This window comes from Lampris incognitus, chromosome 14, assembly GCF_029633865.1.
Source record: "Lampris incognitus isolate fLamInc1 chromosome 14, fLamInc1.hap2, whole genome shotgun sequence".
In the NCBI taxonomy this organism is placed as follows: domain Eukaryota; kingdom Metazoa; phylum Chordata; class Actinopteri; order Lampriformes; family Lampridae; genus Lampris; species Lampris incognitus.
This window is the reverse complement of record NC_079224.1, coordinates 11,667,025-11,689,120: the sequence shown is the minus strand read 5'-3', so window position 1 is coordinate 11,689,120 and position 22,096 is coordinate 11,667,025. Positions and strand designations below refer to the sequence as shown.

General features: G+C 46.9%; 1 protein-coding gene across 1 annotated transcript; it reads left to right on the top strand.

Annotated features, from left to right (window-relative positions):
* Positions 1-526: 526 nt before the first annotated feature.
* si:dkey-222f8.3 (Poly(U)-specific endoribonuclease-C-like) lies at positions 527-18,711 on the top strand. The gene is made up of 7 exons (XM_056293293.1): positions 527-659; positions 4,865-4,964; positions 7,340-7,451; positions 7,553-7,674; positions 8,644-8,756; positions 9,126-9,279; positions 17,199-18,711. Exons 1-7 carry the CDS (start codon positions 649-651, stop codon positions 17,457-17,459), a joined length of 873 nt encoding a protein of 290 aa, XP_056149268.1. The 5' UTR covers positions 527-648; the 3' UTR covers positions 17,460-18,711.
* Positions 18,712-22,096: the final 3,385 nt, after the last annotated feature.

Below are 22,096 nucleotides of genomic sequence, written 5' to 3'. Positions count from 1 at the left end.
TTGAAACCCGCGTTGCGTTTCGTTTTAAATTGGTGCAACTAGGCTCTTCGGGTTTGGGGTTGGATTTGGACAGCGACAGCAAAAAAGGGGGAAGAAAACTGAACCAGCGTGTCCCTGACGTTCAGGGAAGGAAGAGGCTGACATCTTTTTGGACTGTCACCACTACTGAGTTCTGTAATACGCTGGTCTAGTGTAGTGTGTGATGTCTCCGTCAGTAAAGATCAGACTTGTGCCGCATCCTCGTCTCCGTGTACTTATATATATTAGTGATTAAGTTAGTAACCCACGAATAGTAACACTACAATAGTGTACATAAGAGAAGTCACAACATTAAGCTACCCCTCGCACATCTGTCCTGGCGTTACTACGTTCTCTCGTTGAGCGGCGTCGTTGTTTAACTTCGCGCTGTTTCAAAGTAAAAGCTCCCTTATCAGCGCCCTTATGAATTATAAATGGGCGCTTCAACGCAGCGCAGCCGAAACGTAAGCCCCGCCCCTTTCCTCGACCCCCCCCCCCCCCGCGCGCTATGAGGGCGTTTCGCTATAATGTGATTAGCTGCTTGTTTAGAGCATCTCCTCGACCGACGGCCGTCATAACGGTCCTCAGGGAAAAAACTTTCGTAAGTCTCCGTCTCTGCTGAGCGAAGCCATGGCCCGGAGGTAAGACCGCTCGTTATAGATTTGCAAAATGCGTCACAGAGGTCTCGCTCGATGCGCGCCTTCTACCGAGAACCATCACTACCGACACGTGTAGTGTGTGTTCTCTCAGTTTCTGTTGATTCCGTTTTGAAACTTTTCGTCTTTTGTTTCCAGTTTTACGATGAGGGCCCCCCCTCATATAACATGTTTCCTTGTTCTTTCGATCAAAGCCAGATTTTCTTTGGGAAAAAAGCGCGCACACGGCAGTTTATTTGTTGCTGCTTGTTCTAAAAAACAAACAAACAAACCCAGTATTAAGTTTTTAAGGGCTTTTCGTTTATTGTGCAACGCAAATGTCATCTTCCTGTTCAAGGCCAACATCTGGTTTAGAGAAGTTACGTTTTTTTTTCTCCTTTTGAGCTCATTGTGTTTGGAGGCTGATTATGTTCTTCAAGGAGCCTTCACGTCGCCCGAGTTAAACACCGTGTTGCAGCCGTGGGAGCGGGTGGGGGGGAGCGTGCGCAGCTGTGAGTGGTTAGTTGGCAGAAGCAGCGCAGAGAGGACGCGCTGCTATTCCGAGGCTGTGCACCGCTGCACGGCCACTTCTGCTCTTTGAGGCACTCGCAGTCACGCGCGGGCTAATTAAAGAACAAGGGCGGTTTCTGTTTCAGCAGATGCGCCATTCCTGTCTCTTTTTTTTAATTTTTTTTTTTTATTCTCAACTGTTGGCCAATGTGCCAACCGTCTGTATGTCAGGGGACAGTCATGGTGGCAAGGGTGTGGCCGGTGTTGGGCGTGATTTCGTGACGCTTCTCCATATGTTAGGTTGCGTACAGTTGGGTGCAACCGAAAATGATGACAAACCAGTAGCCCAGGGCAGGCTGCGTCCGGGCCGCCCCACCGGGGCAAGCTGGAACAAGGCTGACCCGAAGGGGCAGCGTGACATGGTGCAGATGGAGGTCCGTAAGGCAGGGGAGGAAAGCCGGCATGTCGAGGCTGTAGCCTTGAACAAGCAGGGCAGCTGGATGAGGTGGGAGAGCGTGTGAGAGAGAGGGCACTGGTCTGGCATGACATCTGGAGCATGGAAGGACACCGGATCAAGTTTCTGTTGTGTTTCGCGTAGGATCTCCTGCCTACTCCATCAACCCTCCATACGGGGGTTGGCAGAGAGCCCCAGCTGCACACTCTGTGGAAGGCCAGCCAACCTTGAGCATGTCCTCTCCACGTGTTGGTCAAGTCTGGCAGATGGGATTCTAACACAGTTGGCTGCCGGTGTGGAGCAGACAAGGAAGAAGCCAAAGCAACTTTCTAATGGCCTTAGTTTCGTCCACTCACTCAGGTCAGGGGAGCGTGCAGCAGCAGAGATGAGGAGCAAAGGGGTCCTGACCACAGCAAGTGTCTGGGAGATGAGGGCGGTATTGTGTTTAGAAATCACGTCGGGACACAGCGCTGTCGCTCGACACAACCTCTGCGTTGCATTGTTTATTTAGACTGACACAGCGTCACAGGCAGACCCGATCAAACAACCCAGAGCCCGCAGGCATCACCAATCGACCCCAGCACAATAGAACAGCACCAAATCAAATGCAGCGCTGTCGATGTGTGCAGACATAACAGGCGAATCTTAAGAAGCAGCTCAAATTCCCCAGAGGGGATAATCCACGCTAGGCTCAGACCTGATAGTTTCCTCTGGTGTAAAGTTACCAAGCAGGAGGTTCTTATCGAGCTTACAGTGTCCTGGAAAGAAAGGATGGAGGAGGCGCAGGAGCGCAAGCTGAAGAAATATCAGGGCCTCATCTTTGAGACCCAACGCAATGGATGGAAAGCCTGGAATCTGCCAGTGGAAGTCGGCCGCAGGGGCTTTGCAGGGCAGTCGCTCTGGAGAGCTCTTGGACTGTTTGGGATTGAAGGCCCAGCTACCAGTCGTTTCCTATAGGAAACGGCTGGTAGCCAACATCACCAAACAGGTAGAGGCGGCATCCCGGTGGATCTGGCCAAAGCGGAATGAGAACCAACCTAGTGACAGGCTCACAACATCATAGAGTTGAGCGGTTTACAGTGGGGTTAGTACCAGGACGCTGGTTCTACTGTCAAGCCCCCTGAGATGTCAACCTTGCCAGTTGCCTACGGACCAGCTTATATTACCTTACCAATTCTTCTAATCAAGATAAGAGATAATCACACGATAGAAAGGAGTAAAAACAACACTCCAATCTAGCAGATTGAATGTGACAATAGCTACCCCAACCCCCTTGGATTCAACACAAGAAACCTACATGGACATCCTTTTAAGCTACTACTAAAGACACTGGATAACAACCAAGGTGAACCCATCAAGACAGGGATTACCCAATTTCCCCTCGATGATGAATAAAGAATTCTGATAGGAGAAGGAAACAAACATTCTAAAAACTGCCATTAATTAATAGGTAATTTTTTAAAATATTTTTAATTTCTCTCTCTTCTCTCCTCTTTTCCCTCATGTAAATGGGGGACATAGAGTGAACAAGCCCAATCTGGCGGGGAGCGAGTTTAGTCCAAAAAGACCACTCTGACTATCTCCCTCATGCTTCTACTACTCTTTCCACTTTACATCTGTCTTTGATTAGGCTAATAAAAATGAATAAGGGTAAATTAACCGAGTGTTATGACAAATGTGAACGATAAATATAGATAGTGCTCAGAAAAAGACAAAACATGAGAAGTTTACGCAGCTGCTCTGGAAGAGCTCTTGGACTGCTTGGGATTGAAGGCCTGGCTAGGAAGTGGCTGGTAGCCCACATCAACGCACAGGCAGGGGCGGCATCCCGGTGGATCTGGATGAAATGGAATGAGCGGTGGTAGAACCAACCTGGTGACGGGCTACCAACATCATAGAGTTGAGTGGTGGACAGCGGGGGTTAGTAGTACCCGGTATGCTGGTTCTACCGTCGAGCCCCCCCCCCCCCGAGATGTCACGGGCTTGAAATGACGAAACATCGAGGAAGAAGGGGGGTGCCCATTTGAAAACGTGCAGAAGACACTCGGCTCAGCCCAGTTTGGAGGGAGGTGCCTTGAGGGAGTGAAAGAAGGAGACAGAAAAGGATAAGGTGGCAGTAGCATCAGAGGCCTCGGTGCACCCTGGCTAAACTTTTAGTAGTAACTCCTATCAGGTTTCCTACGGAGAGACGGACAATGGTAATCTAATGAGGAAGACGGAGGTCATTTAAAGCCAAGTTGTCGCCCAGCCAGTTGTCCTATTTCTGCACTATTGTGTCCGTTAACAATAAAAACACCAAAGACAAGGTAGAACCCTGAGAACCAAAGCAATATAACGTCAGTCTTCCATCTGCTGAAGGGGTTTGTCTGGACTTTACATTTGAAAGTGGAGGGTATCGAGTAGACGGGGTTTTCTGCATCAGAACATTTCAGATTCTGTTATCTTGAGTTAACTTTTTAAAGAAATTGTTGCGATTGTCCAAATCTACTTGCGTTGGTCGTATTGGCAAACGCCTTGAATTTGGCGCCTTAGTTGGCAAGAAAAAACAGATTAGTTTCGAATAAGGTGTCTTTGGTAATTACTTTTGTCTCTCCATCTCCATAAGTTAATTAAAGTTAATCAAGGTTTTCTGATGCATAAAGCACGTCTGAGACAATGTTATCTCACGTCACCATGATGAACTGAAGGGGTTACTCGTTAGCAGTGGTAATTGGCAGCGGTGGCACCAGAGCTGAAACTACCATATATGCAGGTAATGCTGCTGCACTGGGGCCCGCATGCACGGACCCCTCTTGTCACTATTGTATCAAAATTCTCGAGCACGGTATACGGTATGTTCAAAAATGTCTTGGGCATCCGGGTAGCGTGGCGGTTTGTTCCTTTGCCTACCAACACGGGGATCACCAGTTCGAATCCCCATGTTACCTCCGGCGGGTCGGGCGTCCCGACAGACACAATTGGCCGTGTCTGTGGGTGGGAAACCGGATATGGGTATTTGTTCTGGTCGCTGCACTAGCGCCTCCTCTTGTCGGTCCGGGCGCCTTTTCAGGGGGGAGGGGGAACTACTCCTGAAGCAAACTCTTGCAGAAATGGTTCTCCAGAACTTGAGAATAAGAGAAACATACGTACCCCCTCACAAACTGTATCAGAGTCTTAGGTGGACGCATGTCCTTCAGACTTATTCAGCACAGTTCACCATCTTTGTTTCGTCCATTTTCAACTCGTGTTTTTCTCTGCCGCCCTGCAGTGAAGGGGTGAACCAGGAGCTCTCTGAGGTGCTAAACGAACTCTGGCGTCTGGATGCCAACCGTCTGAAACCAGGGACCGACTACACCATTTCCCCCCAGGTGAGGAGCACGAGGTAGACTGGCCCCAGTTTGAGATACGAAAACCCAATCAGCCTAAAAGTCAGCATTTCCCAAGTCTGTGTCCCCCAAGGTTCCTCCCCCTCTGTGGAGAAACACCTCAGATGGGATGTGTGATCAGCACAAGCTTACGACATCTGAACCTTTTGTTCTGCGAGACAACATTGGTCTGTGAACTTTTATTTTGAAAATGTTGATGCATTTACAATGTATAGAAAACACTGTGGACAAATGGCTGTTACACAGATTATCTTAACATAACGGTGTTTATGCTTTAGAATTTGTAAATGCAGTGGTCGTATAATGAAGATTATCTCGCGGGACAAAACGTTCAACTCTTACGCTTACATTCAGCAACAACCCCAGATGGAGAAAGAGCCAGAGCAACCCATCTGCGCTGTTGCCATGCAAGCACGCCATCCCCAAATCAGTCTGTTCACGACAGGCCCGAAGTCTGCCATGCACACTGTCTCTCCTCTGCGATGCAAAGCAATCCGTCTCAGATAAGAGCAAAAATTCAAATATTATCTGAACTGGAGCCCTATGTGCCTTCAGCGCCACTCATGTCACAAGCAGCAAATGCTTTCTACAAAGAGTAATGTAAATTCCTTGCATGAAACTTGGATTAAATGTGACATGTATAACAAGCATGGCATTGACAGGTAATTTATATGATGAGAGTAGTCATAATAATGATGATAACAATAATCATTATTACCGTTATTACTGAGAGCCTGTACAACAACATGGGGTAGGGTTTTGCTATTCAGCTATTGTTAAATCACATAAGCATGGCAGTAGGGGTATTGTAGAGTCACGATAAAATCACACGAGAGATTACTACAGTACAAAGTCCACAATAATACCAACATAATAGCGTCAATAAGTTTTGGTACCAAATTTTTTGGTATCAGTATAAACCTGTTGAGATATATTTCCCCAGCACTTTTCGTAATGTTACATTTGGTAATGCCCTTTAATGTTCGCAATGGTGATGGACAGGTTGACGGACGAGATCAGGCAGGAGTCTCCGTGGACTATGATGTTCGCGGTTGACATTGTGATCTGTAGCGAGAGTAGGGTGCAGGTGGAGGAGAGCCTAGAGAGGTGGAGGTATTGCACTGGAGAGAAGAGTGAAAGTCATTAGGAGCAAGACAGAATACCTATGCGAGAATGAGAGGGAGGACAGTAGAATGGTGAGGGTGCAAAGAGTAGAGGTGACGAAGGTGTATGAGTTAAATACTTGGGGTCAACTGTCCAAAGTAACGGGGGGTGCAGAAGAGAGGAGAAGAAGAGAGTGCAGGCAGGGTGGAGTGGGTGGAGAAGAGTGTCGGGAGTGATCTGTGACAGAAGGGTACCAGCAAGAGTGAAAGGGAAGGTTTACAAGATGGTTGTGCGACCAGCTATGTTATATGGTTTGGAGACAGTGGCACTGATGAAAAGACAGGAGGTGGAGCTGGAGGTGGCAGAGTTGGAGATACTAAGATTTTCACTGGGAGTGATGAAGAAGGACAGGGTTAGGAATGAGTATATTAGAGGGACCGCTCAGGTTGGATGGTTTGGAGACAAAGCAAGAGAGGCAAGATTGAGATGGCTTGGACATGTGTGGAGGAGAGATGCTGGGTATGTTGGGAGAAGGAGGCTGAATATGGAGCTGCCAGGGAAGAGGAGAAGAGAAGGCCAAAGAGGAGGTTTATGGAAGTGGTGAGGGAGGACATGCAGGTGGCTGGTGTGACAGAGGAAGATGTAGAAGACAGGAAGAAATGGAAACTGATGATCCGCTGTGGCGCCCCCTAATGGGAGCAGCCCAAAGTAGTAGTAGTAGTAGTAGTAGTAGTAGTAGTAGTAGTAGTAGACTTTTCGTAATGTTACAAGGCAGTTACAAGGTAGTCAGGTAAAATATATACATATTTATGGAAAATCCGGTTAGTGTAGTGGTCTATTCCGTTGCATACCAACACGGGTATTGCCGGTTCGAATCCCCGTGTTACCTCGGGCTTGGTCGGGCGTCCCTACAGACACAATTGACCGTGCCTGCAGATGGGAAGCCGGATGTGGGTATGTGTCCTGGTCGCTGCACTAGCGCCATCTCTGGTCGGTCGGTCGGGGCGCCTGTTTAGTGGGGAGGGGGAACTGGGGGGACCAGGAAGACTCAGAAGAGTGTGGTGATTGGCTGGATAGAATTGGGGAGAAAATCCCAAACCCCACCCAACATATTTACTTACCAGACATGACAATAAAAAGTAGAATAAAATGAAAATTAGCCACATAGTTTTCAGGTTTTGTGCGTTGTTTCAGATGCAGTGTGTTGATTTATAGCCGTTTCTTCTTCTTCTTCTTCTTCTTCTTCTTCTCAGGGAAGGGCTGGTTATGTGGCTCACGGCTCCAACTACGCCTCGGACAGGGCCAGGGCCCCGCTCTTCACTTACGTCAATGAAGACAAGCTGAAAAGCATAAAGACTTATGCTTGTGAGCCTTCCGCCTGACCCCTATTTGTCTGTTCGTCGTCACATGTCGGTTGTGAGTGTGACAGTTTTTGATCTTTTAAAGTTGTACTTTGTCTCGTGCAGATTTCATCAGCTTGCTGGACAACTATGAGATGTCTACCGGCGTGTCAGAGAAAGTCACCAGAGAGGAGCTGAAAGAGAACCACCTCTTTCTAGATGCCATCCTGGAGACCGATGTCATGAAGGTGAGGGTTTTGTCGTGTCTTGTTGCATGTGTCATATTTCAGCAGCAGAAGAGTTTCCCCACAATGGCTTTAATGAGTCATAGTCCTCACAGCTACTAAATATGAAAGAGATATAAGACTATCACAACTTCTCTCCATGGAAAATGTCTGCAGGAGAGCGACGGAACAGATCTTTGAAGATGACAAAAGTGACTCAGAATTAGAGGCCAGAAGTAGCTCGCTATAAACATGGCAAAGATAATGTACCTTTATGTAGTCAGTGTTTTCTTTTTTATTCCTGACTAGATGTTACTGTTTCCAAGCTGCACCGGCCTTATTTTCTCAAGTGGATGATTAGTTTCATCTTACCACAACAGGAATCTGTTTTCTTGGTGCGCTCGGCTGGCGCAGCACACCAATCCATTAGCGTCCCAATGCTGAAGCTTAGCTGGGCGTCACTGGGAACACAACCGGTAATGTTCTTGAGTGGGGAGCTGGTAGTGGTAATGTGTTGCGGGGCCCAACCCTCGGGGGGCCCGTGGAAAACCTGCCGGTGAAGGGAAGCAGTTGTAGACCTCGATAACCACCATAGCAGTTTAGCAGCGGTGGGCCTTAGGAGAACAGGGACTTTGGAAAATACCAAATGAGAATAACGGAGAGAAAAAAAACTTTGAGGAGGGAAAAAAGAATATGTTACTGACTAAAAGTAGAATATCTGTAGGTTTTGAAAAGACTAGTGGACAAGGGACAGAAAAGGAATTTAAGGAACAATAGTCTCTTCTGCACTTTGTGCAAATAGCAGATAAAAGCTGCATGTAGGAGGTGAACAGACTATGCAGATAAAGTTTGTATATTTCGCACATCTCATTAATGAATTTGTAAACAGAAACAAGAAAATGTTGGGTCTCCATTATAAAGCTGATGAATATTGACAGTGGAGGGAAACATTAACGGGTATTAATTGCTCACGGTAACGTTTTTGATTCACAGTGTGCTCACAAGTATCTGGTCAGCAAGGGGCAGTCGCCATCGGACCAGATGCAGTTCAAGAGACAGCTGTATGACACCTGGTTCCGCCTCTACCACAGGGACAGGAGTGGAGGGTGAGTTTTACTATGGCAATCCTGTTCAGACGGTTAAGGAATTGGTGCCATAGGTGAAAAGGTGAAACCTCCCATGTTTGAATTTCTCACCAATCCCAAGTATCAAGAAGCACACTGAAAAATAACCTATGCTCCAGGGGTGGTGTGCTGCAACTAACTCTGCGTTGTGACGAAGCTTCCCTTTAGGGATAGAGTATTCACTGTCACACCTTTATTTGTAGCTTTGCTTTGAATCTGAAAGAATACGATATATAGGATCTTAGCACAATAACTTAAGGTCTAGTTAGTATACTAACTGAAGCGTCATAATGAGAATTTTGTTTAGCGTAACATTTAAGTTCATTGTTGACTTCTTTTTTTCTTCTATAGTGAAGATTCATGTGGATTTGAACATGTGTTTGTTGGGGAAACCAAATATGGCCGGGAGATAATGGGCCTTCATAATTGGGTCCAGTTCTACCTACAGGAGAAGCTTGACCATGTTGACTACAAAGGCTACAAAGCAAGGAGCAACAAAAGCACGGTAAGACAAGATTCTGTCTCTTGGTTGCATCATTGAGTCATGAATATAGTTAACGGATCTGTTTTTTATTAAAGCGGCAGTAGACAACTTTTGCTTTAATTTATAATTATGAAGTTAATGTGGCTTGCACAGTCTAATGGTTATAGAATAATGGGAACGTTGGTGTTTAGGTTGTATCCCTATAAGCCCCGCTTTCACTGTGCAATTTTGTACGGTACGATCTCGTGAGAGAATGAAGGCTCCATTTATGGCACAAATGAAGTGCGTCCAAAATAGGAAGAGGATGGCGCTTTTGTTTTCCGTGGTAGCTATGTATCTCTATATCAGTAGCGGAAATGGCGGATGGTAGAACAACCAAAGTGACAGTGAAAACTACCCAGCAAGAGAGAAAAAAACCCGTTGACAGAGGAGACAAAGAAGGTGAACAGGGAGAGTGATAGAAACAGAGGTAAAACAGGAGTGAACCTCAGACGGGCATTTACTTGATGGAGCAAGCTCCAGTGTTTTATCGAACTCTGTTTCCCCATCGAGATCTGTTTCCCCCTAGCCAGACGAAAGCGCTCGCATGGAAACAGGTTAGCTATCGGTTACGAACAGGTTAAGTTTAGGGTTAGGTTGAGGTTAGGTTAAGGTTAATCAAGCGTCCCCATGTTGCATCAAACTCTTGCTGGGGGAAACAGATTTTGATGGGGGAACAGAGTTTGATGCAACACCCGGGACTTGAGAGGGTTCCAAACCGACATTCAGTTGGCATTCTTTCTACTGGATCAGTAAGTTGCACAACCTGCCTACTTGTTATTACTACCGGATGTTTTACTCTGACTTTCTTATAGCACAGAGATCGGGGTTTCTAGTTCAAATTGGGACTCCTACGGTTGTTTCTTGCTTTGGACAGTAGCTGGGCTGCTAACAGAAAGAAATCCGGGTTTCTTCGCAACAGCGGCGCAAACAATTAAAACACTTGGAAATAGTGGTGGTGGGGGGGGGGTTGAAAAGTTGTCTACAGCCACTTTAAAATGTGCAGCTCTTCAAGAAGTCCCTTAGTCCATTAATGGATCTGATTACTTGTCTTCTTGCCCTGTATACTGAACTGTTGTTTTATTTGTTCTGTATATTACATTCTTTCAAGAAACAGTGATAGTGGTTTGAGAGAATAAAATTTCCATGATCAGATAGGACAAAACAAACATTAATTCTCGCAGGATTACATTTAACTCTTAAGCAGCAAGCAGACTCAAAGAACAGCACCAATAGTGCAAGAGACAAAAGAAAAAGTAATGAAACTGCTAATTTACAAACAATACCTCATGTAATGTGGGCATGGATACCTGTCAGTGTCCTTGTAGTGAATAGATGAGGCAACAGAATCCAACACTGTCAGTTAAAACAGAAAAATGATCTGGCCTTAATCAAAGACGGTTGAATCAGTTCATCTGGACACGTTTATTGAGAGAAACGTTTCATCACTCATCTAAGTGACCTCTTCAGTCTCAACTGACTGCAGGTATCCCCACCTGTATAAATAATACAGTGGCATAACGACCGAAACCAACGACCAGTTTCATAATTATGCAAATAGGCGTGACCATTAACTACAGTTTCAATGGCCATGTGTACAATGGCCATGTGTGCGGTTGGTGGCTCTCAGGGTCTTCAGCAGGTGTGTCTTCCACACTCCAGGGGGCTCTGGTGCAGTGGTTGAGGTGGTACCAGGTAGGAGATCCCTCTATCTGGACTGCAGTAGATTATGCCCAGACCACTCGATATGGTCCCTCTCGCCTGGGGATATTCCACTTTCTCCAGAAGACCCTCACGTAGATCAGGTCACCAGGCTGGATGGGGGCTGGACCCAGTTTCTTCAGGCTCCTTCTGTTTTTCCTGTTGATAGATAGCTCGATGGATATTAGACAATTGTTGCACATACAATTTGATCTCTTTTTCTAACACTTCAAGATTAGGTCCCTTTTGTGTGCATTTATTTAAGGGAGTTGGCATGAGCCGGCCTGTTAGCATTTCACACGGGGTTAGTTGTGTTTTGCGGTTAGTTTGAGATCTATATGCTATCAGGGCTAATGGTAAGGCATCTACCCAATTTAGCTTGGGTGTGGCACAACTCTTGTTGTGTTTGGCCATTTACTCTCTCTACCATCCCTTGAGACTGGGGATGGTAAATGCATCCTCTTCTGCCATTTTTTTGGTAGACTCCTTTGATAGCTTTCTGGATGAATGCTTTTCCGTTGTCTGAACTTATCCTGGAGGGGATACCAAACCTCAGAATTATCTCTCTACACAGGAATTTTACAACCGTGTCTGCACCTTGGTGCTTTGCCGGAGTGGCTTCTACCCATCTGCTGAACCAGTCTTTGACTACCAACATGTATCATTTCCTTGGACTGGCTTTATCATGTCCACAAAATCCACTGTAATGTGCTTGGATAGTCCTTCTGGAATCGGGATATGCCCAATTGGAGTTGTTATCCCTTTTCTGACACTATTTTTTTATGCAGACCTCATATTTTGCTAAGATTGCATCCACCTCTATTTGTAATTTTGGTGCCCAAAAGCCTTGTTATACTATTTTCCTTGGTACCTCCTGTTGTGTATTTTCCTTATCCTTTATTGGGCTCTTGCCACGGCAACCTCTGGGAAGAATGATCATCGGACAAATATTGGAGCAAACAGAGGATCTTTAATGCATCTGCAGATGGAGAGACATAAGGTTACACAGAGGTTCGTCTGTGAGGATATGCTCTGCCCCTGAGCTGGAGTTAGTGTTTTTTTTTATATAATAGTCTGTCGTGTCATACACTATGTTTCCTGCATCAACTAAGGTGTAATCTTACAAAGGAATGAAGGAAACATCTACGTTAACCACGTTCTGTGCCTCGTGAGTGTCTGCAAGTCTGTTGCACTTATCTTTTGCTGTACCAGGCCATTCCTGGGATGCGGCAACGGGGAGGCAAGCATGATAACAGTTGCTATGTGGCCCCATGGAAGGTACGCATGAGAACAATGGGTATGTGTGTCTGTAGTGAGTGAGAAGTTTCATACACACAGAGAAGTGGAAAACTACAGAGTACATACGGAGTGCATATGGAGTACATTTTGTACTCCACACTCCCACCTTGCGCAATGGTCAAACCATGCGCATCAGGAATCAAGAGGGAGAGGAGATCTGTAGTTGCGACCGTCAACCCTTCATGATTTCGCCATATCCCCTGACTGTCTTTTATTGCCCCTTTTTGTTCCCATAGGCAATGGCCGCTGACGTCTGGATATTTATTGTCTGTTTCAGTTATATCTGCTAGGTCAGTTGTGAGTACCATTTGTGCCGTTGGGGTTGTGGATGCAGCCAGTGTGGCTGCAGTGTCTGCTAATGAGTTTCCTTTGGATTCCCAGGTGCCATCTTTCTTATGCGCTTTACATTTGACTATTGCTAGTTGTGCTGGCATAGACATTGCTGAGATGGCATAGACATTGCTGAGATCAGTGCTTGCACTTGGTCAAAATGATGGATGGGAAATCCATCCGTTTTCTTGTAACCACGTGAGCGCCACATTGAGCCCAAAAAGATGGCAGACGCCATGCGCATATGCCAAATCTGTGAAAATGGTTACTCTTTTATCTTTTGTTAATTTGCTTCTGTGAGAGTGATTGGCTCTGCCAGCTGGGCTGAGCAGGGCTGAGGGCACCGTTGAACTAGAACAGTGACTGCCTCACTTTCCGCACCATTCATCTGTACTACCGCGGAGCCTGCTTTTAACGTGTTTGCATCGCGATAGCACAATCCATCCACAAAATAACACGAGTCAGACTGTGGTAAGGGAGTCGAGGTCAGATCTGCCCTTAGTTTGAGGAAGGATGATACCTCTGTGTCACAATCATGTGGGGTTCCACCCTCAGGAAGTGGAACACTATCTGCTGGATTAACAGTTTGACATTGTCTTATCTTGATGTCAGGGAAAAGGTGGCATAGTTTTTCAGGCGCTGTCAGTCAGGACAAACTTTACTTTTTTGATCAGGTTAGAAATTTTGTGATGGGAGTAAACGAATACCCCGTATCCCATCGTGATGGCAGAGGCTTTGTCATACATCAGGGTTACTGCTGCAAGTCCTTGGTAGCAAGGTGGCAGTCCTTGTTCTACAGGGGACTGCTACCGAGTAGTAAGCAATGGGTTGTATATTCCCTATTCCTGTGTGTTGCATTAACACTGCTGTGGGATGATGCTCCCTGTCCGCTACATAGAGGTGAAGTGGTTTAGAGTAGTCTCGCAAGGCTAGAGCTGGAGCTGACTGTCCCTGTTGTTTGATATTGGTAAATGCTGCTTCTGCTTCCGGGGTCCAACTCAGTGGAGCCTGCAATTTTTCTGTTCCTGCCTATTGTATTAATGAGCGCAGCAGGCCGGTTATTACCGCGTAGTCATTGATCCAATCAGAGCCATATCCTGTCATTCCTAGAAACGTCATAATTTGGTGAACCGTGTTTGGCTTGGGCGCCTTTGGTATTCCCTCTAATTGGGAAGGCGAGATACGCATTTCCTCGTGGCTCATTGCTCTTATGAGATATTCTTCTTCAGGCAAGCAATATTGCAGCTTTTTCTGAGACGCTTTATTGTCCCTTTTTCGCTAGTTCTGTCAGAGACCTTATGACACTGTTCAGTGTTTTCTGAACAAATGATGATGTCATCCACATACCGAATGACTGTACTGGTGACTTTCTCCTTCAGATCATGCAGGTCGTCTTTCAGTACTTTATTGAACACATGAGGCGAATGCTTAAACCCTTACAGGAGGCAAATATACAGTGCCTCCGGAAAGTATTCACACCCCTTCACTTTCCCCACATTTTGTTATGTTACAGCCTTATTCCAAAATGGATTAAATTCCTTTTTTTTTTCTCATCAATCTACACACAATACCCCATAATGACAAAGTGAAAAAGGTTTTGTAATAAAAAACTGAAATATTGCATGTACATAAGTATTCACACCCTTTACTCAGTACTTGGTTGAGGCACCCTTGGCAGCGATTACAGCCTCAAGTCTCCTTGGGTACAAAGCTACAAGCTTGGCACACCTATATTTGGGGTATTCCTCCCATTCTTCTCTGCAGATCCTCTCGAGGTCTATAAGGTTAGATGGGGAGCGTCGCTGCACAGCTATTTTCAGGTCTTTCCAGAGATGTTCAATGGGGATCAAGTCTGGGCTCTGGCTGGGCCACTCAAGGACATTCACAGACTTGTCCCGAAGCCACTCCTTCCTTGTCTTGGCTCTGTGCTTAGGGTTGTTGTCGTATTGAAAGGTAAACCTTCGCCCCAGTCTGAGGTATACCGGGATGCGGTGTTTGTTAAAAATTCTCCTGAGTTTCTCGGAGACCCCAGAAACATACGGGATGACTATGTTATTCCTTTTCTCCTCATCGCTCACCCGGTTGGTCTTTTTGGGACGTGTTGCAGTTTTCACAAAGGTCCAACTGGGCTAGCCGCAGGTTTTTAAGGCTCCCCTCAGGTGTTTGTGTTCTTCCCGTCGGGCCTGAGTGCTGCTGGGCACATTGTCAGCTCTGTGTTGCAGAGTTCTGATGACGCTCAGTTTGTGTTCCAGAGGGTGGTGTGAGTCGAAAAGTAGATATTGGTCGGTGTGTGTAGGTTTCCTGTAAACCCCAATGTGGAGGCTCCTGTCTTCCCCGATGTGGGCGTCACAGTCCAAGAAGGGCACGAGTTTGAAGGAAGCTGGTGTTACGGTGTTATCTCCTTCCTGTGGTGTTATCTCCTTCCTGTGGAAACGTGAGCCGGAGGAGTTATTCGACAAGCGTTCCGGCCATATGCCATTGGGTTAATCGGGTGGGATAAGGGGAAAAACTAGAAATAAATTCATTAAAAAAAAAAAAATTTGGCAAGCTTTTTAGTACAGTTCTTACCGGTGCAGTCAGTAGGACAAAGCGACACAGAAACTTATGAAAGCAAACTTGCTTACCTATATGTGGCCACAGGTTTTCCGTGTAGAGGGTCAGCACCGTTCGCCCCACCACCCGCACCGCGGCTGCTGGCTTTTTCCAACCCTCTTCGTGATGCCAAGTTTTCTCTGTGGTGGCCGGTGATCAGAAAAACAATCAAAATGAAGTGGTCGTCGAGACAAACAGAGCTCCCGGTTAAAGACTTTTATTATTTACACAACAAAGCCTGAGTTGGTCTGCTGCACAACTGCCCAGCTGAGGCTGATTTCCCCAATTTAAACACCCGTACAATGTACACACCTTTCCTTATGCGACCGAGCTCCTCCCACTTACGTTTATGCCAATGTGAGGTTCTCACCTTTTGCCTTTTACTCCGTTTTTCCTGTTTTTCCTCAGAATATATTGGCGGGAGAGGCACATGCCCCCCCCCCCCACCGTCTGCTACATGATATTTTCGTATTCTGTTTTTATGTTCGTTCTATTTTCAGGTCTTTGACATTTTTAACGGTTGCTTTGGCGTTTTAATGTCCTTGTGGAATTTGTTTTTCAGGGTACTTTTTTGGGTCATTTTGACCTGTCTATGTTAGATTTAGCACAACACACAGGGGTGTTTGTTGTTGAATAAGGATGTGTGTATGGTCTTTATTTTTGTGATACCATCAGTGGCGGCTGGTGCTAAAAAATTTTTTTGGGGGGGGGCGCAATTTACCTTGGCGCAGCACACCTGGCAGCTGTTTCACTGTCCACAGTCACAGAGTTGTTAAGAAGGACAATATAGCCTATAGATTCTATCAGGGTTCGTAGATGGTGGATGATTGACAGTTGAGACGAGGCGTGGTGGTGGGTGTGAACATGATTGACAGCCATGAGAATTGTCCAATCGCATTAGATCAAAAAACATTAAAACAATACCAATTCGCTGCCAATAAAAGTGGGAGTGTCTGGGGCGCACAGAACTGCGCCCCCTGGAAAATCTGAAGAAACCAATCAGACAGCAGCCTCGGGTCACCTGCTCGCCAAAAGTTTGAGGGCTTACAGACGGTATCATTTGGCCGGCGCCCCTCACCCAGGAAGTATATGTATTCTGACAGAAATCAACCAAATGCCATTTGGAACCAATATTTAATGGCTACTGACAGGCGCTCACACACTGAAAACCACTTTTATTTCATCATTATTTGCATTATACAACTAAATTATATTTAACGTGTTTAAGTAGATTTGCATCTCTTGTTATTTGAAGGGGGCGACGCCCAGTGCCCTATGCTGGCCAGCCGCCTCTGGATACCATACAAAAATATACCAGAGGGAATAGACCGCTACACTACCCAGAAGCCCCCAAAAATCCTACTTAGTTGAACTGCCCAGGTGGAATATACAATGGAATAGTTGTTTCAGTGAGAAATAAAATGTCCCCGTTTAGGTTCATAAAGCACCACTAAAACCACTACTTTCAGCAGTCACCACTGCCAACTATGACCAAGGGCAGATGGGCACAGTGAGCAGGAAGAACTCACATTCAAACTAGTGTGCTGGCAAGGGTCCATCAGGACGGAGTGTCTTTGAGCAAGACATTGGCTGCTTTTCACTTGCAGTTGACTTCTATTGAGTTGGGGGGGGGGGGCTCTCCAAAATGCATGGATGAAACATGGCTGCCTGTCCAAGTATGACTCAATCTCAGCTTGTGTTAAGGGAGCAAATATTTCCCACTATAAAATTGCAAAAAATGAATTTACCCACTGGGATCAGTAAAATAATTGAGTTTTATGTTCATTATGACTGCCATTGCTCTTACTACTAAATCTATATTTACTTGAGTTACTTGAGCTCTTTTCAGTATGCGCCACATGTAAACTTTATCTGTTGGTTGGCCCGTCAGAGATGATAGACATTTGGTATTCAGTAGAACACCGTCAGCGTTTTGAATGTATTCTTCAAAGTATTTCTGTGTATGTCTGTCTTCACAGCCTGATGAAGATGACCATGTCTTGAACCTGCAGTTCAGCTGGAAGGGGCTGGTGAAGCCATTAGGGGGTTCCTTCATTGGTGTCAGTCCCGAGTTTGAGGTGGCTATCTTCACCATCGTCTTCCTCATGTCCACTGAAAAGATGACATCTGTGGTGGTGAAAGTGGATGAGTACGTGCTCGAGTTGATCGTTTATCGGCACGGGCGATCCATTGGCACTTCCTACCCTAAACTGCTCAGCAGCAATAACAGGGACCTGTAAATATCAGCTCCGCCCCAGCCAATAAACATTTTCTCTGTTAAAGGTGAAGCTGTTTTAAAAAGACATATATCTTGATAACACGACAACAATAATGACGGCACACAATAACAAAACAATAACAAATCAAATAAAACAATAACAAAAAACAATAACAAATAAAATAAAACAATAACAAAAAACAATAACAAGAACGAATAATATAGTTACACAATAACAGAAACATATTACGCACAATTAGTGGAATGATAGTATGCATGCCAATGGTGTGAGGAGGGGAGGAGGAGGTCTATTGTTTACTCTGTAATCTTTTTTTTTCTAACTGGTGATTTTTGGTAATTGGATTTGGCCCTAATTTTGGTTGTTGAGCAGTTTATAACGTTATCTGGCCCTGTTTGGGTTACTATTCTACCATACGATTCTTGCTCCTGCTATTCCTTCATGGGCCTGTCTTAAATACCATATGCTCGCAGTAAAGCGACGGGAGACAAAGTGCTCCTTTGCTTTTTGTGTGTGAGAGGAGGAAAAGGCGACACGGTGGCGCAGTGGTTAGCGCGGCCGCCTCACAGCACGAAGGTCCAGGGTTCGAACCCCGGGGAAGTCCAACCTGGGGGGGGGTCGTGTCGTCATCATCCCGGGTCGTCCTCTGTGTGGAATTTGCATGTTCTCCCCGTGTCTGCGTGGGTTTCCTCCGGGTGCTCCGGTTTCCTCCCACAGTCCAAAGACATGTGGGTCAGGTGAATCGGCCATATTAGATTGTGTGTGTGTGTGTGTGTGTGTGTGTGTGTGTGTGTGTGTGTGTGTGTGTGTGTGTGTGTGTGTGTGTGTGTGTGTGTGTGTGTGTCCGTCCTGTGATGGTCTGGCGGCCTGTGTTTCAGTAGGCTATCTTATAAAGAATGACACACACACGAGTTGCTCAGTGCAGCCAAGTATAATCAAAGTGATGTAACATGTTCCTGAGCACGGGTCATGTGTATCTAAGGTAAACTAGTGGATAGCCGATGGCATCGATCTATCTAGACCCGTAACATCCTCCTTTTCCAAGTATAAACACATACACATGAAGTTAGTGCAAAATAAAATTACTTTCATATACGAACAACCAATAACAGTGCAACAGCAGTAAATCTCTTCATATCCCATACCAGTGTAATAACCACAGTAGCGTATGATAACATTTCTCCTCTTTTCCCCCTCTCTCCCACATAGCAACCATCAACATTATTCAGATTACATAGTGAGTTTCAGTGGAGGTTTAGACAGCCGTCCAACCCTTGTGTAAGTGTGTCCATCCGAACGCGGAGCGCCAACAGGAGTAGATGGCGCCTTGGGCATGGACCTGATGGGGCTCGGCTCGAACACAGCCTGAGGGGTCTCAATGACAGTTTCTGTAGCTGGATCCCCGTCCGGTGTGTGTGCCGCAGCGGGTTCAACAGGATTGTGCGCGGCTCGTGCAGCTGGCTCAGCCACTCTGAGATCGATCCTGTTACGACGGTACAGGGAGCCATCAATGTCCACAAGATAAGACCTCGGCGCAACCCTGCGGAGACAAGTTCCGACTCCAGCGGCCAGTGTTATCACCTGGCAGGGGCTTCATCCGTACGACTTCCCCAATTTCAAGTACTGGCAATTCACGGGCAGATCTGTCATAGAAGGATTTGGCGAGTTGCTTCCTGTGGCGCAGCTTTTCAGTGACGCCCACGACAACAGCTGGTTCCAGGAGCTTGCTTGCCGCCGGGATGGACGTCTTCAACCGGCGGGACATGAGGCGTTGTGCTGGGCGGCTGCCCATGTTTTCCGTAGGTGTATTCCTCCAGTGAAGCACGGCTTTCCAGGGGTCTTCACCATCATTCGCGGCCTTACGCAGAAGATTTTTTACAATCTTCACGGCCGACTCGGCCTTGCCATTCGCTTTCGGGTGTCTGGGAGAGGAGGTCACGTGCTCAAATTCCCACTCAGAAGCGAACCGTGTGAACTGAGCTGTGAACTGAGGGCCGTTGTCTGTAATAACCTTCTCTGGCTGACCATGTCGGGCGAACTGTGCCTTACATCGCTTGATGACTGTCTCTGCAGACATGTCGGGTAGAAGCTCAATCTCCCAAAAATCGGAATAGTGGTCGACTATTAGGAGATAGTCTTTCTGTCTGAAGCTGAATAGGTCCATGCTCAAGACCTGCCATGGCCTGGTTGGTACTTCGTGAGAGAGCATGGTCTCCTTTTGCTGATTGTGGGCGTACACATTGCAGGTCGAGCAGCTGCTTACAAAGTCCTTTATCTCTGACTGCATGTTGGGCCAGTACAATGTCTCTTGAGCGTGTCGGTAGCATGCATCACCCCCTATGTGACTTGAATGTATGCGCGTCAACATTTCTGGGCGGAGTGACTTTGGGATGATGACTTTTTGCCCCCGGAACAGAACTCCGTTCTGCACACTGATTTCATCCCTGAAGGGCCAGTACTCCCTAGCGATGAGGGGCGCTTCCTCCTTTACATCTGGCCAGCCCACGAGAACAGTGTTCTTCAGTGCCTGTAAGCATTCATCTCTGTCGCTGTGTCGTCTGATCTGTTCCAGCCGCTGGTTAGTCACATTCAGGTACTCTGCCTGGTTCACGTGCTGTATGTCTTCCTGCTCTTGTTGCAGAGAGCAGATAGCGTGTCGCTGATATGCAGTCCCTCTGCCGGAGCATCCAGCCGTAGCTCTGCTGAGCGTGTCGCTTATGAACATCTCTGGGCCTGGTTTGTAGATTACCCTCAGGTCGTAGTTCTGCAGAGTCATGAGCATGCTCTGGAGTCTCTTGGGCGCATTGAGAAGTGGCTTGCTGAAAATAGAGATCAGAGGCTTATGGTCCGTCTCTGCTGTGATTGGGTCGCGGCCATACAGGTAATGGTGAAACCTCTGGCAGGCGAAGACGATACTGAGACACTCCTTCTCAATTTGTGCATAGTTTTTTTCGGTGGGGGTAAGAGCCCTCGAGGCAAATGCGATGGGCTGACCTTCCTGCATCCGAGACCGCTCTGGCTGGCGTCGCTCTGGATTGTGATTGGCTTAGTTACATCATAGTAGCGCAGGACGGGCATGGCTGTCGCCAGCGCCTTAGGCTCATGAACCGCCGCCTCGTGCTTAGGCAGCCAGTACCAGGGTGTGTCCTTGTCCAACAGGCGTCGCAACGGCTCGCAGACAGTAGATAGATGAGGCATGAACTTGGCTAAATAGTTAGCGAAGCCAATGAGACGCTGCACGCCCTTGGCATCTGTTGGGTTCGGCATGTCAATAATGGCTCTCACCTTCTCTGGATCGGGCTTCAGTCCAGCAGATGAGAGAATGTGGCCATGAAACTGCACCTCAGCCACCTTGAACTGCAACTTCTTCAGGCCGAGGTGAAGCTTGACCTCGCGGCAGCGTTCCATCAACGCCGCAAGCTTGACGTCGTGGTCGTCCCCAGCCTCCTTGTCTGTGTCCCCGCAGCCAACGACCAGGATATCGTCTGCAATGGGCTCAACGCTCTTCAGACCGGCGAGGAGCTCGTGCTGCTTGCGCTGATATACCTCGGGCGCCACCGATACTCCAAATGGTAACTTGAGCCACCGCTTCCTCCCCCAGGGGGTCCAGAACGTGGTCATGAGGCTACTCTCATAGTCCAGTTTGCATTGCAGGAATGCATCCCGAGCGTCCACTAACGTGAAGACTCTGGCCTTGGGCAATTTATACAAAATGTCCTCCAAGGTAGGCATGATGTAGTGAGAGCGCTTTAGGGCTTTGTTCAATGGTTTAGGGTCAATGCATATTCTCAGCTTCTTTGGTTTTTTAACAATCACCATGTTGCTGATCCAATCTGTAGGATCTGTGACAGGCGCAAGGTGGCCGTCAGCCTCTTACTTGTCCAGCTGGGCTTTGACTGCTGCTTTCATTGCGATTGGGACATTGCGAGGGGCACTCTGTACTGCAGCAACACTAGGATCAAGGTCAAAATGGACCTCCCCAGGCACGGATTCCACAGGGGAGTTGAACACGTCACTGTATCTGTTGATGAGCTGTTCTTTAGTTAGGGCTCCTGGTTGTGTGTGTTCCATTTTGAGCACATCCTCTGGAATTGTGAAATGCATGAGCCCTAAGCGTTCACAGGTGGAGCCTGACAGAAGAGGATGTTGGCTGGTCCTCACTATTTCGAATGAGAGCTTGTGTGTTTGGCCTCTCACAGTACAGTCAGTCTCAAAGGTGCCCATAGAGCTCAGTGTTTCCCCCGAATACAGCTTCAGTCTGGTGTCACTCGGGCGGAGAGGTGTGTTTGGGGCCAGCCTTTTCTTGTCTTGAAAGCCCATTACATTGCAGGTGGCTCCAGAGTCCAGCTGACATTGTTGTGGCTTGTCGTGGAGTTTCAGAGTCACAAACCACTTCTTTCCTTTGGTGTGCACTGCGCCGATTGACTCAAACATGTACAGATCATCTGCATCATTACTATGCTCTGGGGGTTCTTCTGTGTATTCCACACAGTTTACCTTGCCCTCAGCATGCCCCTTTTTGCTCTTTAAGCACACTTTAGAAAAGTGATTAAGTGTCCCACATGACCTACATTGTTTCCCGAAGGCCGGGCAATGCTCTCTGCCCCTTGAATGCGAGCTGCCACAATATTTGCAATTGC

Coding starts and splice junctions, on each gene's coding strand:
- si:dkey-222f8.3 (XM_056293293.1), top strand. Junction 7,452..7,552: donor AAGCATAAAGACTTATGCTT/GTGAGCCTTCCG, acceptor TGTCTCGTGCAG/ATTTCATCAGCTTGCTGGAC. Junction 7,675..8,643: donor TGGAGACCGATGTCATGAAG/GTGAGGGTTTTG, acceptor TTTGATTCACAG/TGTGCTCACAAGTATCTGGT.